The sequence below is a fragment of the Neomonachus schauinslandi genome, chromosome 2 (genome assembly GCF_002201575.2).
Source record: "Neomonachus schauinslandi chromosome 2, ASM220157v2, whole genome shotgun sequence".
Classification (NCBI taxonomy): domain Eukaryota; kingdom Metazoa; phylum Chordata; class Mammalia; order Carnivora; family Phocidae; genus Neomonachus; species Neomonachus schauinslandi.
The window spans coordinates 24,034,282-24,053,967 of NC_058404.1; the positions used below are offsets into that span (position 1 = coordinate 24,034,282).

A 19,686-nucleotide genomic window follows, 5' to 3' on the forward strand; every position below is an offset into this window, starting at 1 on the left:
TATTTTGGTATATTTATTCAGCATGATTTCTGTTGTTGTATTGTTTAATTGACATGAACAATAAGAGAAACTGATGAAACCAAAGAGAAAAAACAAAACTAAAAAAACTTACTGCCTTGGAGAAAATTCTATTTTATAAAAATTAAAATTTTTGTTCTTCAGATAATAAGTTATTCTAAAAATTGTATGCCTCGTACATATCCTTTACTTTTCTTAACTGTACTTCTTGGTTGTAATCTGGCAGAAAATAATGTATTTGCTTTTTCAAAGAATTAACTTAGAAACTAAATTAATATATATATATTACCAAGGAATACCACCACCTCTTTTCCAAAACTGACTTCTGTGTATATCAATATGTTATATAATATTATATAACAGAATAGTTCAGTATAATGTCTTCTTTTTTAGAGATCAAATTTATTTTGAGAACTCATTGAAATACAACTAAAATAAATAACCAACAAAGTTCTAAGTAAAAGTATTAATTAAATAGCTATATCTGTATAATTCTCAATAAAATTATCTTTTCTTCCCATAGGTTCTTGCAAATGCACTTACATTTTATTAAAACATGTACCCTGAACACTGATACCCTGTATCTTTAGATAAAGGTACAGATATGCCTTGTGATACATTTGGTCTCTGTCTACCCTAAAGAACCGGTGACATGTGTTCCAAGAGTAGCTGGGATGTGCATAGAATTTTAGGTTATAGACACCTGGAAGTAGAGATGAGCGTCTTCCGAGTCTCCATAAAAAAAAGCTACTGTTATAATTGGGCAAATCTGACTGAAAATAATATACATCCTAGAAATATTATAGTTAGTTAAACAGCTCTAAAAAGCAGCACTGATGATGTGATGTGAGGGGCTTTGTGAGATTTTAATCAATTTTAATTTTAATTATACAGCAATAATTCTTTGAACACTCATTACACATTATTCATAGGTATATTGTGTCTTTTGATTTTAAAAAAAAATCATCAGTTTTAGTTTTGAATGCTTCTTTTCTTTCTTTTCTTTTCTTCCTTTTTTGTTTTTTTTTTTTCCAGATGACACGAGAACAATATATACTAGCAACACCACAGAACAACCTGCCAAGGGCTGAGAATGCACAGCTTTACCCGGTGGGGATTTATGGATGGCGGAAGAGGTGCTTATACTTCTTTGTCCTTCTGCTGTTGGTGACCATGATAGTTAACTTAGCCATGACAATATGGATATTGAAAGTGATGAATTTCACTGTGGTAAGTACCACCATGACTTTATATCTACTGCTTTTGGTTCAAAGATGATAGAGCACTGTTATTTTCATTTTTTAATTGAAACTTATTTATCTTAAGCTTTACAAGGTTGTGTCTTGAAATTCCAAAGACTGTCATATATTATTTTAAGACTGCATTCAATATGTATCCATGACAGACATATGATATTACCACCTGTCCTTTAAGTGTGGGAAATTGAGATCATGAGATAGCACGGGATACCGATTCATTAGCAAGTTAGAAAAATTTAACCTATACCTGTGAACTATTGCTTGCTAAACCTGGTAATCTAGAAAACAAGTCTGTATTTTTAGAGATGATATTTTATGTTAAAATTAATAGTAGATATCACGAGTACCTTTAAAATACTTTATGTAGAGTATCTACCTCCCTCTATATGCTTTCTGTGTAACAAACTGCATGATCAAATCTAAACCCTGGAATTTCTCATGGGCCACATGGACCAATGTCTATAATTGTCACCATATGGAGCACTGACATGGTAAATATAAGATACATCAGAAATTAAATCACTCTTTCGTGAAAAGTAGTATTTTAATAGCAAAATAATTATATATCTCATTGATGAATTTTGCTTTAATTTATTGAATGTGTACAATAAAGCTATGAGCCTGACTCATCTAGGAAAAATTAGCTGCATCAGCAAAGTTTAGTTTAGCTCACTTCATATTTTCTGGCTAAATTCTTAAGTTTCTCTCCTCTGCCTTTAAAGCTTTCTGCCTTTGCTTAAACACCTCAGATATCTTCACATTCGAGCAGGTATCTTACACTTGCTGACCATACTGCTATTATTCTTTAGAACTCTGCATCCTCAGGGGCAATTGTAAAGCTGGCTGTTTAACTTCACTGATCTTTGTATATTGGGCTGCTTTTTTTTTTTTTTTTTTTTTTAACTCCGCTGTGTATTGATTTAGCAAGGGTAGTTTCTTTCTGAATTCACTAGCATGTAATTCTAACTTGGTACAGAATCTCAAAAGGAAAATGAGCCCAGCATCTGTCCATTGTGTAGTGCACTTTGGTTGTGTGCAGAAGAACCCTGGGAGAGCAGGTGGCCTATCTTCCTGAGAGGAAAAACTATAACTGTGCAAATCATGATAGAAGAGCATATGCTCATGGAGAAAAATGAGCTGAGCAAGGGCTCCATTTCTCTGATACAGTGCAAATTTTGAAGGGTATTCATCAAAAAAGAAATGAAAGGCAAAGAAAAGTTGAGCAGAACTCAGTATGTTCCAGGATTAGAGAAAATAACTATATCCTTAGCGATGGATATGTGTTCAGGGTCACTGATCAAGGTTTGTGAGCCTGTGTGTGGGTGGCTAGAGGTGGAGTTGGGTGCTACTAGGCAAATTATTGCTTTAAGAGACACCCTAGTAATACATCTGAACCATTCTTTTGTCCTAAGAGTTGGCTCAGTTCCCCTCCCCCACCTTCACTGAGAATATTTTGGCACAGATTACATTAATGTTACTCCTAGTCTTTTAGTTCTGAGCTCTGTTCCTACCTTCCCTTACTAATGTCTGGGCTTCATTAATGATTCATTTACCACATATTAGGGGCTGCAAATTCTTTTATATGTTTTTGAATATCAGCCAGATTAGCAGTTGCTGACAGCAACTTTTTCAACCTCATTTTTCTTAACAAAACAAAACAAACAAAAATCACTGTGAAAGAGATAAAGAGTATAATTTTCTCCAAGATTTGAAATTTCAAGCATTTGATTACCTCTACCAAAGAGCTTCTTTCTAAAGCTCATGAAAGTTGTGATCGACTCTCTCACTTCAGGAGTCTTGATTCTATCCAGTGACCAGGCCATGGAAATTTTCAGATTCAAGCCCTGTAAGTTTCTCAAGCATATTTAAATTAATTAAGAAGATAAACTTAAATGCATAATTACATGCCTGCATGCATTGGGCTCCCAATACCTTGCCTCATGCTGAGGTCAAGGCTGCATAAGCCAATTCAAGGGAAATAATTGAAACCTTTGTCCTCAGGATCCATGCAGGCCTCAGGGTTTCTGTCACCTATGGAGCTATCCAATTTGAACCTCAGCTGGCCAAAATGTAAATGTCAACATATTCCTGGGGATAATGAAAAGGAGTTTATTTCCATAGGAGTTTTGGTGTTTATTTCTTTAATTTTGAGCATATCTTTCTTTTTTTAATCACATTGTTACTTTTTAATAATCAAAAAATAGAAGGTTATTCTTTAGCCATGTAAGCTATTTGTATGTAAGTGAAATAAATGGAAAGATGAAGTAATTATTGTGTCAAGATAATCTTTGTAACGTTGTATACTCTCCATTTCAATGCAGTAATTCATAATTGTTCAGAGAAATTCTGAATTAAATAGTTGCTGAGTTTAGCAGTTCTGAATACTACACACCAGATTAAGTTGTATGAATTTGAAAAGTGTGAAATAATTTGTAATCCTCTTACATTAGAGCAGTAATGAAATCAATTTTATGTTTTCACTGGTGCATTATGATTGCATCTATCCCTACAGTGAATACCAGAAACCATTCACCATACTATCATAAGAAGTAGTAAATGATGTATAAATTGTTTGGGGAGTATTATTGATTTATACAAACTGTATTTCTCTTTCATTATAACTGTTTCCATCCAGTCCATGGAAATATGAGGCTGTTAACATCTTTTATTTCAGCAAACTGGGAACATTACTATTATCAAAATATTTTGTTTTTAGCACAGCAAGGGTAGCTGCCAACCTGTTTTATGATGCTTCTTGAAGTCCATCATTATGACTAGTATTATACATGATCTGTGTGGTTGATATGACCTTATTCTGCTTTTTATTTTGTGGAAAATAAAATCACACAGCTATTGGATACTCAGGTGCAGAGAATCAAGAAAAAGGAAATTAGTTTATACTATAGGGTGAAAGGCTTAGGACCGATATACACCACAATTTCCTGTCTATGGGAGTTAATAAGTATAGGAATGAATTGAAGAAAGAGGTTGCAAAACTCCATTCTCTCAAGATCAGTATAACCCAATTACGTGTTTTTGTTGGTGGTGGTGGTGTTTTTGTTGTTGTTGTTGGTTGTTGTTGGTTGGCATAATAGCTATGTGGTTCAATATAAATGGACTAGTGTAGCAGATCTGTTGAATCTAGGCATTCTGCTAAGGTGATATTCTTTTCTTGGGCCAAGTATTCGTCCTAAGTAAGTTAGTTCTATATTTGAAAATTGAAAATTAATATAATAATAAAGTATTCATTTTAATCGCAAGAGTACCAAGTAAGTATTGGTAGCATACTGCAACTTCATTTGATTAGCTATGTTACCTAGCCAACAAAAGAAGGATGGAAAAATAAATGCCATTTATTAAGCAAAGAGGGAGAAGAAAGTCATGAATGTTGAGACTGAGAAGTCATGAATATCTAGATATGGGTAAAAATTGAAATAATCAGTTGAACAAATTGGAAAACAAAAGTCTTAGAGAGTTATATGATCAGTGGGATAAAGGATGGCTGAAAGGAGATCTCACGAGAAGTGGATTGAATATGATAGTCTTTTAGGAATAAAAAGGAACTGGAAATTTTTAGTTCAGCCATCCACATACTGTTAGAGGTCACTATATGATAGTCTTTCCATTTATTCACTCAGCATCTGCTGAAACCCTCTTTTGGATAAGCAAACCATCCCATTAAATCACTGGATAGTTGTATTGCTGTTTAACATCTTGCTATTTTGTTGCAGTCTCTCTGTATATAACTCCAATCATGGGATGCTAATTGCATTCTTTCAAACTGACATGAATTTATTATTTTATCAAGACTACAGTTTGTTCTGGGCGCCTGGGTGGCTCATTCGTTAAATGTCTGCCTTCAGCTCAGGTCATGATCCCAGGGTCCTGGGATCGAGTCCCACATCGGGCTCCCTGGTCGGCAGGAAGCCTGCTTCTCCCTCTCCCACTCCCTCTGCTTGTGTTCCTGCTCTCGCTCTCTCTCTCTCTGTCAAATAAATAAAATCTTTAATAAAAAAAAAGACTACAGTTTGTTCTAATACACACATGCACACATATATATACATACATACACAAATATACATGTGTATATATACATATATAAATATGCATACAATATACACAGACATACACTTATACACATTTTCACATCAAGGATATATATTTTATATAGATAAATGTTCCATATTTCTATTATTATGCAGCCACTTTCCTTCTTTAGCTGCCATTCACCTTCATTTCAAATATTATCTGTATTATATTATTATCATTGTATGTTTCCTAGACTATCAACCTTTTTAAGATATATTTCTGCTTATTGCTTTTGGCCAGAGAGTCATTGATATATCTTTTTCATATTTTTTTTTCTTTTAGTGTACCTTTCTAAAGTTAAGAGAGAGTACATGTATCACTGTATTCAGTTTTCTGTTTTCTAATGGGTTTTTTTTTTGTAAGATTTTATTTATTCATTTGAGACACAGAGATACAGAAAGAGAGAGAGAGCATGAGCAGGGGGACAGGGAGAAGTAGGCTCCCCGCCGAGCCAAGGAGCCCAATGGGGGGCTCGATCCCAGGACCCTGGGATCATGACCTGAGCGGAAGGCAGATGTTTAACCATCTGAGCCACCCAAGCGCCCCTGTTTTCTAATGTTTTTAATGCTACAAATTTTAAAAGATAATTTTGGGGGAATATGAAATAATATGTTTGCTAAGTCTTCAATCTCGTGCTCTAATACCTTGGTAAATGATGTATCACATATTCCCATCTCACTCTTATGATTATTCTTTTTCTTTATCTTCATCATTAACCCAGTGGCATATTATCCATAGCTATTATTGATTTACCTAAGATGGCTAAAGTACATTTGCAGTATGCTGTTATTTGTCAGTGTGCCCATCACCAAACTTGTTACTCCACAATTTTCTTCATTTCCTCCTTAAAGGGACCTTTAGGTCGGAATAAACTTTTCCATCTCTATATATCTAGCCAGTTCTTATATTTATCAAAGCTGTGTCCCCATAGCAAATGCATTTTATTTGTTTTTCAAATCTATGGACATATACAGGATATATGGGAAGCTTAAATATGAAAAAACATGTTTTGTTGATGTCTCATTACTTTTTTCTTCTCAGCGTGTTCATCACAGATTGTTTGTCTTTATATGACTTTGTTTATTGTCTGGTTTTCTTCCCCACAGATAGAATATAAGCTCCACAGGGCTCAGAGTTTTTGACTCTTTTTCCATTGCTGTATCCCCAAGGCAGAGGACAGTGCCTTACAGATAATTAGCTCTTAATATGTATTTGTGAAATAAATATCCATCTTTAATATATCTTCATTGAAAGGTAGTTAAACTCTTCATTTCCCTATGATTTGTGCCTTTCCAAAGGCCTGCCTTGAGCTGGGAAGAATTGATAAAAAGACTACCCATTATCCTCTCTCTCTGGTTTTAAGGTATTTAAGGTTTCATAAGCACATGATAGGTTTCCATGGACTGTGCAGTGGTATTTATTAACTTCTACATTAAAAAAATAGTTTTGTGTTCCGCACACCAAGTTTAATAATTCCCAGCAGCCCCTGCATTTAAGCCCTAACACATTTTAGGGAAGAAGGCCCAATCTTGATTACCCATATCAGTAGTACAGAGAATTGCCATTATTGACACTTTAGTTTATTATGAAATATTTTATCCTACAAAAGGATATACATATATATTTGAATCAATAATAATAATAGCAATAACAATAATAAACAATAAAATGAGCACCTGTTTCATCATCACGCAGCTGGAAAAATAAATTCCTATCTAGAAAGAATTATAATCCTAAATATTTTTCCTGCTTTTATTTAGTTTCATGTGTATATATGTGTGTATAAACCTCAAACAGTATAGTGTTTTAGCTCAACAATATGTTTGCGAGATTTATCTCTGTTAATGTATGTAACTGCAATGTATTTACTGCTGTAAATTTCACTGAATGAACACACCTTATTTATTTAATTTATAAATCCTCCTTTTGAGTTGTTTTCAGTGTTTTTGGTTGTCATTTAATTTGCTCTCACAGTGATCCTGTGAATATTCTTGTATATATTGATAATTGTAGCTGCTCATGTACAAGAATTTCTTCAGGTTTTAGAGTCTAGAGTGTATGTCTATGAATCTTGACTTTTAATATAATTTTTCCCCAAAGTGATTGAATCATTATATATTGCCTCTAGCAACATGTAAGGGTTTCTTTTGTTCACCTTACCTCTTAATAGAGAATTGCCAGCTAAACTAAATTGCTACTTTTTAAGCCACAAATCTGATACCCAGCTATCTGATGAAGATCCTTTTTATTTATTGGTTTGTTTAGGTGTCCCTTTCTGACAGATTTATTCCTCTATATTTTCATTCATATACCTTATCTCTGTGATAGTACATACTATGTTGGATTAGATATATAATTATGGTTCATCTAGGTATAGATTCTTCTCTTCCACCAATTTTCCCCCTGTCCTGATACAGGCAGGCTGGGTCCAAGAAACCAGGGGAGGGTCCCACAGGGCCAGCCAAGAGGGTCCTTGGCTTCACACAGAATAGAAATCAAATGTGAGCTGAAGAACGTGAAAACAGTTTATTAAATAGCATGAGTGACAGGTAGAAAATAATCTGGGAGACTGAAGAAGGAGAGAAGAATGAGTCTCTGTCATTGCTTGGGGCTGGGAGTTTATATTAAGAATGGGTCTAGGGTACCACTTCCTCTAGAAATGCACTGTAGGTTCCAATCAAACACAAGTGTCAGGTGAATAGGTGTTATTCCATAAATTACCAAAGGTAGGGGTATTGATGCCAGCATCAGACAAGGTTTGTTTGAAGCTAATGTCCTGGAACAGGTTTGGGATATGGCTCTTCTTAGGTGTTCTCAGGTGTTTGAGGCCTAGGACAAAACTCAGAGAATAATTAACTTTTTTTGCTTCCCCCTTCATGTGGGAACATAGCTTCTTTGGTTTATTCAGAAGCAAAATATGGAACATGAGTAAATGGGGTTTAGCAGAAAAACAGCAGAGATGGAACCTTTCCAAAATGGAGTCCCTTCAGCTTACCTACTTCAGTCCCATTAATGTGGGAATTCCTCAAGGAGCAGGGCTGGTTTTATTGTTTTATTTATCTTGGTAGCATGGCCAGGAACATACTAGGTAGTGATACATTATTTTTGGTTGACTTTTTGTAATTTTAAAAAGTCTAGATTCACTTTGAGTATTTAATGTCTTAATGTTTCCACTTGTTCTCTCTGTAAAACTGCTTCAGATTCCAGTTGGTTTCTGTTTTTATGTTGCAGTCTTTTCTTTAGCTGACATCTCACCCTCCTCCATTAAGAGAGTGGCATTTCTCAAGTCCTTTCACATCTTTCAGCCTCTAGTGACCAGCTTCCCCTGACAGGAAGACAAGCAGAGCACACTTTCTCCCAGAATCCCAAAGCTCTAAGTAAGATGGTTTTTCAATGAAAGTAGAGTCCTTTGAAGCTCCAGTTACTAGGTCTGACTGACTCCCTCAGTAATGACAACAGTAAAATCCTGGTCTTTTCTTTTTTGTGGAAAAAAGAACACTTAGATTTTATGTAAAAATACTCTTGTTCTGTACTATCCTACTTCATCTTTTGAGACAAGATCTATTGGTAATTAAGAGGTGCCATAAGCTGCCAATTACTTGTAAGTGACTACCAAATCCCAGAAATTTTGCTCCATCACTTGTTTACAATCCCTAATCAGACCTGAGACACAATCACTGTGTGTTTCCTGACTTCCAGCCTCTTTTGGGAGGGCACCTGCTGCTGAGGAACCTCAGCCTGCTCACCATAGTCACACATAACTTCCCCAAATGCCTCTTCATTTAACAGTTGAAGTCAATGGAATATTAAGATTTTCTAGAGACATTTGTTGATTCAATTTGGTGTCATGTCTAGGGGGTATTTTTGATTTTCTGTATTTGCTTTGATTAAAAAAAAGGTCATAAGCAAAACAAACAAAATAAACATCCACTAATTTTAATCTAAACTCCAGTTACTGAAAGAAAGAGGAAAGGGATCAATAACAGCAGGAAGTAGAAGAAGGGAATATTTTTTTTTTCAAGTGGACCACAAGGGCAGAAGTAGGGATGTGAGTTTTGTATTTGCATTTCTCACAGAATTGTTATAAAACATGGGTTCAAAATCAGATGCTTAAAAAATTAATTTAAAAAGCTGAACCTTATGCTCATTCTTCTAGTAAACATTCATTCTTCTCAAAACCCACATGCAATTTTTTTAAATTTTATTATGTTATGTTAATCACCATAGAGTACATCATTAGTTTTTGATGTAGTGTTCCATGATTCATTGTTTGCATATAACACCCAGTGCTCCATTCAATATGTGCCCTCTTTAATACCCATCACTGGGCTAACCCATCCCCCCACCTCCCTCCCCTCTAGAACCCTCAGTTTGCTTCTCAGAGTCCATAGTCTCTCACATACAATTTTTATATGCAACAATGTAAGACCATAAAATGAATTGTTTCTTACTCATAAGTGTTACATTACTAGGGGGGGAAAAAAAAACAAAACTTGAGTCTCTACTATCTGCTAGTGAGGTATTTTCCCATAAAAAAATTGGTGTTAATGGCAAAATCTCCTTAGACTGCTGGTACTGCTAAGAGACCACTCATCATCCATCAAGCAGTGGTTAAAAGAATGAACTTTGGGTCCAGATTCTGCTTTTGGCATTTATTAGCTATGTCGCCTTTGGCAAGTTATTTAAACTGTGACTTAGTTTCTTACTCTGTTAAATGGATACAACATTATTTTTTTTATTAGATTATTGTAGACATCAAAACAATTAAAATAATGACAGTTCTTCAGAAATGCCTGGCCTATCCTAACAGCTCTCGCAGGGTTTGCTATCATTACCCTTACTCATTTTCTGTTGCTCCAACTTCACAGTTATTCCAGACATCATGTGAATTAACTTGATTCTATTAAAGTTAAGTCTAAAACTGTCAGGGGTGCCTGGGTGGCTCAATTGGTTAAGTATCCACCTCTTGACTGGCTCAGGTCATGATCTCAGTGTCATGAGATGGAGCCCCACGTCAGGCTCTGCACTTAGCGCTAAGTTTGATCATCCCTCTCACTCTTCTCCCCCCTCCCCTGACTGTTCACACTCTCTCTCTTAAATAAATAAATAAATAAATTAATTAATTAATAAAACCTTTAAAAATTTTTATAAAAAATTAAAAAGTAATATTGTCCTAGAAGGATAAAAGGATCTTGAATCCATGTGTATTAATAAATAAATAGTAAATAAATGACAGTGTTTATAATCTTATTCATGCTAATGATATGCATAAAGGCTAAGAGCAGAGCTTTTGAGCGACACTGGTTCACATTCTGGCTCCATCACTGCTGCTTGGCAGGATGACTTGTGTGAGTTCCTTAGCCTTCTAACTCCAGTATTTTCATCTGTAAAATGGTCAGTGGTGCTGACCCATGGAGATGTTAAAAGTATTAAGTGAGTGAACTCCTATAAAAGCAGTTAAAACGTAAGCACTCAATTGGAGTCAGCTGTATATGACAAACACTATTTCCCTGCATCATTAAATGTTAAAAATTGAAGTTATTTGACACATTTTATCAGAGAAAATGTCTTATTTCCTTAGGATGATCAAAGGATAATAAAGATTTCTTTTGAAATTATAATTTAATGCTGAAATATAGAAAAGTATATTTAAAACTTCTAAGAGGAACTGTTCAGCTCAATCATCATAACTATTTTGATGACCTCAAACTGTTCCTTTTTTTTTGTTTTAAACCTGCATTTCCTGAAAGTGACCCTACTGGCCTGTCTGAAAGAGAGAGCTCATTTAGCAGAGAGAACTGATCTCCTTTTTGAACAATTTGGAAAAATTACAATTAACACTAACTGGATGATAGAGAGGGATGTCTGTTCTTAATCCTAAATATCTTGAGTTTCTTTAATGTTCAGAGTTTTAAATTATTATCTGATTGAGATATTATATTCTGAATTATTTTTATAACATCCCGAATTATAATCTTAGGGTATAACCTTTACATATGAGGATGAAGTTTAAGATGCCAGGGAGCCCATATTTATTTAATATGTAGTTTGTATCAACAAGATTATGTGCTATATAGACCAGTCCTTAATGAATTTCACAACACTGCAAAGTAAATATTATCCCCTTTGGCAGTGAAAGATACAGAGTCTTAGGGAAATTAAATAAACTTCCCAAGGTCACATTGATGAGCAAGGTTAGAAGCATGGGCTATACAATTTTAAACTCTACGTTCTTTTCACTACTTTTCATTGCATTAATGTTATCAAAATTAAATTAGTTCAGTATTCTTCATTAAATGATTTACTTCCCTGTCTACCTCAGTGCATTCATACAACACTATTAAATATATAACTATGACATCACTGATTTTTAATTACATTTTGAATTTGTTGGACAAAAGATACCTCAGTTCTCTCAGCTATTATTAGTTTAATGGGGAAACATACCTAATCTTTCATAGTCCATAATTAGAACAGTGAAAACTCCTCTGTAAGTTCTGAACATGACTGCACTTTTGATTTTGGCAGAGTGAGCAATTGGTTTAATTTCTGGATAGAGCAATGGTGCTTATTAATGGTATCTTTATAAAAGAGACAATGGTTTTCATAAAGGCATTTTTATGCCTGTGTTCCAGTCTTCGCTCTGGTCAAACTATATTTTGCTGAGGAGTTAAGTAATTGGCCATGAAGAGACTACTCTGAAGGTGATTTAGGATCATAGCTCTTGTCCACCTTTCTGGGATGTCATTGCCATTTTCCCAGTTAATTCCTCCGCGCATGAATCGTGGTGCCAAAATGGGGCACTACCTTCTGTGGCACTGTGGTCACCCTGAGGGGAAGTGCCATCAGTGGGAGCCTGCCTGCTGCAGAACCATCCGGCCCGCACCGCCCTTCAGTGTGGTGTGTGGGTTTATTACAGAATTGATGAGAGTGAATGATATAGTTAATGTTGCAAGACTGTTTCCATTATAACCCTCTGTTTGTACCTCCTCATAATTTTCTGACAAATTGTTCCTCTCACATGGAATCTTCCATGCTTAGTCTTAGCCCAGCAGTACATTTTCTTTCCCTGACTTTATAAAGAAAAATTTGGTCATTTTATCCAAGTTCAAACAATTACCAAGTAGTAGTTCTTTTTACTGAAATAAACTACAAAAACAGTGACATAAGATAAATCATAAATCATAGCTATCACATGCAAAATGAAGTACGTTAGAATACTAGATATTTTATAGGGGAAAACAAAGAATTAAGAAAATTAGTTATTGAGGGGTGCCTGGGTGGCTCAGTACGTTAAGCGTCTGCCTTTGGCTCAGGTCATGATCCCAGAGTCCTGGGATCGAGCCCCACATTGGGCTCCCTGCTCAGCGGGGAGCCTGCTTCTCCCTCTCCCTCTGCCTGCCGCTCTGCCTACTTGTGCTCTCTATCTCTCAGTCAAATAAATAAATAAATTCTTAAAAAAAAAGAAAATTAGTTATTGAATAAAAAGTTAGGAAGTATAGGCTTGTTAGTTTATATGTTTAATAAATTATATATTATAGAGAGCTGGAAAGGACTTTAGTTCAGTGCCCTAATTGTACATAGCGAAAATGGAAGTCCAGAAAGATAAAATCACTCACCCATTTGGGTGATTGAATAGCCAGAGCACAAAATATGTTGGATCAAATTGCACTTAAGGTAATATGTTTCATATGTGTACTTCTTCTAACATAAAATAGCATATAGTTTGTCTTATGTGATTTGACTATTTTAGTGGGAAATTTGGGGATGATTTTAAGTAAAAATGAAGTAAGTAATTATCTTAAGGGGTATTGTTTTACTACTTTGTAAAAAAAAAAAGTAAACATTTGCTTTTCAAAAGCATACTTGAAATGTCATATTTGTTGTTTCCAAACAAAGAGAATATTATTTTCATAAAAGTAATCTTATTGGGTAAGAATTCATATGGGTTTATTAATTTAAATAATATCACCATAGATCTTCTATTTGCTAGTTTGTAAACTTATCCCCAAACCAAATATATATTAATACTACATAATAGATTAATAGTACTAATATAATACACTTAGTTTGCTAAATAAATAGTTTAATATTTAGTTTTAAATACTTGTGGAAATTCACCATTAAAGTGCCCTTGCTAGTATTAGAAGCTATTTATATCAGGTGATGACTATCAGCTTGGTAGCCAATTGCGTTCTTCCCGAAGTGTGAGTGATGGTCCATAAAATATCTCCAGATCTGTTCAACTGTACTTCAATGTGTCTTATAAATTCTGTAACTGAATGTCATTAGAAAGTAAAATGCCTGTTTTCTTGCAATTCACATATTTTTGCATCCACAATTTTTGTATATTTCTTGGTTTTAGAGATTTGAAATACCACTTTGTTACCACTGATATCCCCTTTATTCCCTTGTGACCTAGGGCTTGAGTTAAATTAAACTGAAGGAGCACTGTGGATTTGTTAAAAGTTTCATATAAACTGACCAAGTTTATCTCATGATGCCAGTTTTAGGGAGAGAAGTATAAAAGTTAAATACAGATTTTACCCACATACACATGTACGTGTGTGTGCATTACCAAAAGAAGTATTTATTTTTGGTGTCCATTAGTCTCCAAAATATGAATAGTCTCCAAAATATAAAAAGCAATACAAACTGCTTAAACTGTTTAAAATATCTCCACTATATATTCACTATATAGTGTATATCTCCACTATAATATGCATTTTGCACTAGCTCATGATAAATTACAATTTTGTAAATTGAATTCTATTTTTCAATTCACCTAGTTTACTTTTTTCCTAATACACTTCATCTCTGATTGATGACTTAAAAGCAATATTAACTTTATAGTTCTCTAGAAGCTCTAATTAGTACCTTGAAAATAGAAAAAAATAAAATATTCAGATTTCTAGAAGAGCTCTTATAAATTTATTTAAAATATGTGAATACCTAAGTACTCAAAGAAAATAGAAATTGGTATTAGTAAAGAAGGAAAAGGGAAAAATATTCATGCAGCAGTAAGGTGTTGTATATGACATTACATAATATAACGTTCCTATGAGATACATATTATTTTATCTCTATTTTTAAAGAGAAAATGCTGTCCAGTTTCAGGTAATTAAAAAGTGACTGCATTGATATTTGAGTATTTGTTTATTTAACACAGCAGGTCAAATGTGTTCCACCCACTCAGGAATCATTTGGCTCTTGATATTATTTACAAGCCATTCTAGCCAAAAGAACATTTTTGTATGTAGGCAGTATTCTATTTGACAATAATTTAATAAGTTCATAAGTCCTCATACATTTTATAGGACCATGAAATTGAATATTTCCTACTTAATTTTGGAATGGGATAAGGTTATTAGTTTAATGTCTGTTAACTTACCTTCTGTTGCTATATTTTTTCTTTTGATTCATTATATACGTAGTATATTAATTATAACAAAACTACAGAAAAATGGTACTTTCTATATTTTTTTTCTGTTACCTGTACAAATAACAAGTGGTCCCTTACATGAGAACTGTTTTCTTCTAAGAAATTATAGGCATGCTCAATTTTTATACATTTTTGGCATTTTAAAGAGGTACAATGTTGGGCGCCTGGGTGGCTCAGTCATTAAGCGTCTGCCTTCGGCTCAGGTCATGATCCCAGAGTCCTGGGATCGAGTCCCACATCGGGCTCCCTCCTCGAGGGGAAGCCTGCTTCTCCCTCTCCCACTCCCGCTGCTTGTGTTCCTGCTCTCGCTATCTCTGTCTCTGTCAAATAAATAAATAAAATCTTTAAAAAAAAAGGGGGGGGGTACAATGTTATCAGTGACCTATTGCCACAAGAATAGCATGTAACAGTAGCTTAAACAGTAGCTTAAAATAATAAACAGTAGCTTAAATAATAAACATTTGTTTAACTCAGAAATCTGAGGATTGAACAGACAGTTCCATCATTTGATGTTGGCCGGGCTTCTTTATAGATATGTAGCAAGCTGTCTGGTCATCTTGTAGCTGCTGGGTTAGGATGCCTCATTTCTGTATTTGACAGTCATTTCACTATTGGCAGGGCAATTGGATCACATGTCTTTCTTTCATCCTCTAGTACATTAGCCATTTTTAAACAGGTTAGAAGTTCCAAGGAAAAGTGTGGATATATGTAAGACTTCTAGACATCTAAGGTGCAAAACTGGTTGGTTATCAATGTTCATATCTGTGCATTCCATTAGCTAAAGAAAGTCACAAGGCAGTCAACATTCATAGGATGAATAGATTCCACTTCAATAGTACCCTAAGATATAAAAGATTGGCAAATCATAAAATTTTTGCCCAATGTTAAAAAACTAATGCTTTGTTGTTATTAATGAGCAACTGTTCATGCATTACCCTGATTTTAAAATTTCCAGAATTTTAATATAAAGGATGAATAAGTGTGATTAGTGTATGTGGCAAAAAAAATAAATAAATAATAAAATATCCTAAGAAATGCAATTAAAACAACAGTTAAATCTCTCTCTCTTTTTTTAATTTAGGATTTTAAACAGGCTTTATTTTTTAGAGCAGTTTTAGGTTCACAGCAAATACAGAGTTCCCATATACCCTTTTCCCCTTCCCCCGCCCCATGCACAGCCTCCCTCACCAAGAAAATCCCCCACCAGAGCGACTCATTTGTTATTATTGATGAGCCAACATTGACACATCATTATCACTCAAAGTCCATAGTTTACATTAGGGTTGACTCTTGGTATTCTACATTTTGTGGGTTTGGACAAATGTATAATGATATGTATCTATCATTATAGCATCATACAGATCAGTTTTACTGCCATAAAAATTCTCTATGCTCCAGTAATATATTCCTCCTTTCCCCTTAACACCTGGCCACCCCTGATACTTGTACTGTTTGCATAGTTTTTCCCTTTCTAGAATGTCATATAGTTGGAATTATACACTCTGTCACCTTTTTAGATTGGCTTCTTTTATTTAGTAATATGCATTCGAACTTTCTCCATGTCTTTTCATGGCTTGATAGCCTGTTTCTTTTTAGTGCCAAGTAATTGTCTGGATGTACCACAATTCACTTATGTATTCACCTACTGAAGGGCTCTTGATTGCTTTCAGGTTTTGGCAATCATGAATAAAGCTGCTGTAAATGTGTGTGCAGATTTTTGAGTGGATATGGGTTTTTAATACCTTTGGGTAAATACCAAGGAGAGTGATTATTAGATCAAGTGGTGAGAGTGTGTTTAATTTTGTGAGAAATTAAATCATTTTCCAAAGTGGCTGTACCATTTTGCATTCCCAATAGCAATGAATGAACATTCTTGTTGTTCCACATCTTTGCAAGCTTTTGATGTTGTCAGTGTTTTAAATACCATTTTCAAACTTACCAAATTAGCATACCTTTTCTTGTTTTTCTGTAATACTAGTTTTAAGTACAGTGATACTTCAAAACAGATCTTAAATATATCTTAAATAAATATATCTTAAACATATCTTATATCTTATACAATGGAATATTATGCAGCCATCAAAAGGAATGAGATCTTGCCATTTGCAACGACGTGGATGGAACTGGAGGGTATTATGTTGAGTGAAATAAGTCAAACAGAGAAAGACATGTATCATATGATCTCACTGATATGAGGAATTCTTAATCTCAGGAAACAAACTGAGGGTTGCTGGAGTGGGGGGTGGGGTGGGAAGGATGGGGTGACTGGGTGATAGACACTGGGGAGGGTATGTACTCTGGTAAGCGCTGTGAATTGTGCAAGACTGTTGAATCTCAGATCTGTACCTCTGAAACAAATAATGCAATATATGTTAAGAAAAAAAAAAAGAAGAAGAAGAAGAAGAAGGTAGCGGGAGGGGAAGAATGAAGCGGGGGAAATCGGAGGGGTAGACGAACCATGAGAGACGATGGACTCTGAAAAACAAACAGGGTTCTAGAGGGAAGGGGGGTGGGAGGATGGGTTAGCCTGGTGGTGGGTATTGAGGAGGGCACATTCTGCATGGAGCACTGGGTGTTATGCACAAACAATGAATCATGGAACACTTCATCTAAAACTAATGATGTAATGTATGGGGATTAACATAAGAATAAAAAAAAACATATATCTTAAATATAATGTGCATGTGAATGTGTATATTTAGATACAAATATAAAACATTCTTACTTGTATGATCACCTGATATCCTACCATTTGAAGATAGTTATTTAAAGTTTTATTAAAAGTAATGACAACATTGGAGCACCTGAGTGGCTCAGTTGGTTAAGCATCTGACTCTTGATTTTGGCTCAGGTCATGATCTTAGGGTTGTGAGACTGAGCCTCACTGGGCTCCATGCTGGGTGTGGAACCTGATTAAGATTCTCTCTCTCTCTACCTTCCCCTCTACCCCTCCCCCCAGCCCTCACCCTCTCTGAAAAAAAAAAAAATATATAAAATGATTGCATAGCCATATTTGACAGTAAAAGTGGATTTTTCTTTACTTTCTAAAGAATTACTTGAAATTTGTGTCATTCTTTAGAATTCCAGGTCTTCAGAGTAATTTAACATGGGGTATATACCCTAAAAAGAATCAGAAATGTAGAGAAAAATTATGGTCAAAGAAGTATATTTTCTTTTTATATGAAGCAACATGAAGATCTAAACAAGAGGAGGAGTTAAATCTATAATAATAAATTTATGTAATATTAATTATTAAACTTATTTTTCAAATCGATTTTGAATAAATGTTTATGGTACAGCATCAAGTGAAAAAGACAAATAATATATGCAGTATTACAGTACGTCTCTAAAAAATTACATAAGAAAAGATATTAAGTAAAAAGCAAAATATTAAATAGTAATTATCAGTAGTACTGTTACAAGTTTTTTTTTTTTTCTTGTACTCTTTTTTGTAATCTTTATTCACTGAACATGTATTTTATAGTCAGTGGAAATCTGTTAATCATAGTGAATTCACTATGTTTGATATAAGATGACTTTGATTGTTTTCTTTTCTGGAATTAAAGACAAAAATATGGGTTATCAGTGAAAACTTAAATGTTTTTAAAACATTTTTTAAAATGAGTACTTAAAATTTTAAAATGAGTACTTAAAAATTGTACTATACCAATTGTTCTGTTTTACTTAAGAAAATACAGAAATAAGTATTCAATTTTCAAAGCCAACGAACATTTTTCTTTAGAATTAAATTAGACTTTGAAACCTGACAAGATAGATCCATCTATATTTTACAAAAGACACACCTGATTCTAGATCAACACTTTCTTGTTCTGTTGTTTGTCCACTAGAAATAATACAAAGTATGTCAGAAAAGTCTTACTGATCTAGAAAAACCTATATGGGAATCTAATCTTTAGTTATGAGCTCTTGAATATTAGATCAAGAAATATTTTAATTTTCCTCCTCGGTGTTTTTTTTATATTAAAGTGAATTTGGTGCTAAGAAACAGGATAAATTGAGTAACTAGAGACTTATGACCTCTACCTTTCCATTGGGTGGGAAGGAGCCAAACTTGACCACCCTGGTTATGTTTTTCTTAATGAAGAAATTACTTGACTCTCCCTGTGACTAACCAGGTCTGATTCTTTCACCTACTGTGATATATATGAATATTTTAAAATGGAGCATTTTGTTCTCAATTGACGGTTCCGTTAAAATAACCTGGCTTGATAATTTTGTTGTGAATATTCTTTACTTTTGCTTAAACACGAAATAAACGTATAAACAATATAAAATAGCAAAACTTATGTAGGTCTACCACAACTACTCTCTGGCCAGCCTCCTTCACTTAATTTTCTGGTGTATTCTACCCAATCAAGATTCCTATCTGGAATTTAATCTGTGTTTTGCATGAAGAGTTGTCTTCATGAAGCCAAACAATATACATTCAGTTCTTCCTAAGGATTATGTTTAAAGTAGCAAATGCAATGTGCTATTACATCAAAATAGCTTTCCAATTGTGATTTTATTTTAAGTAAAATTAGTGAAAGGTAACAAGTTATTCATTAAACACTTTTATTTGGATTTCCTCTCTTCTAAAAATAACTGTAACCTATTTCATTAAAATTGTAGATAAGAAAATTTCTTCCTGGGGATCATTTATCTCAAGGTCTATGAAATTTCCTACTGTTAATTCTCCTAGTACTTGGGTAGTTCCATACTCATTCAGCTTAATCTTTTTGAATGTCTCCCCCAAATGGAAAAATACTGAGATTGAAGGCAGAGAAAAACTGCTAATGCCTTACAGAGTTCTACCAATCAGAAAATCAAACAGCCATGGACTTTGGGTGATAATGATGTCTTAAAACATGTTCATCT

At 34.2% G+C, this 19,686-nt stretch overlaps 1 protein-coding gene across 2 annotated transcripts in view; it reads left to right on the plus strand.

Annotated features, from left to right (window-relative positions):
- The first annotated feature begins 1,053 nt into the window (after positions 1-1,053).
- SGCZ (sarcoglycan zeta) overlaps positions 1,054-19,686 on the plus strand; it is a 432,583-nt gene continuing 413,950 nt past the window's right edge. For both annotated transcript variants that reach the window (XM_021694220.1, XM_021694221.1), the window contains exon 1: positions 1,054-1,248. In XM_021694220.1, coding sequence (XP_021549895.1) covers positions 1,054-1,248 — 195 coding nt within the window. The remainder of the gene's footprint in view (positions 1,249-19,686) is intronic.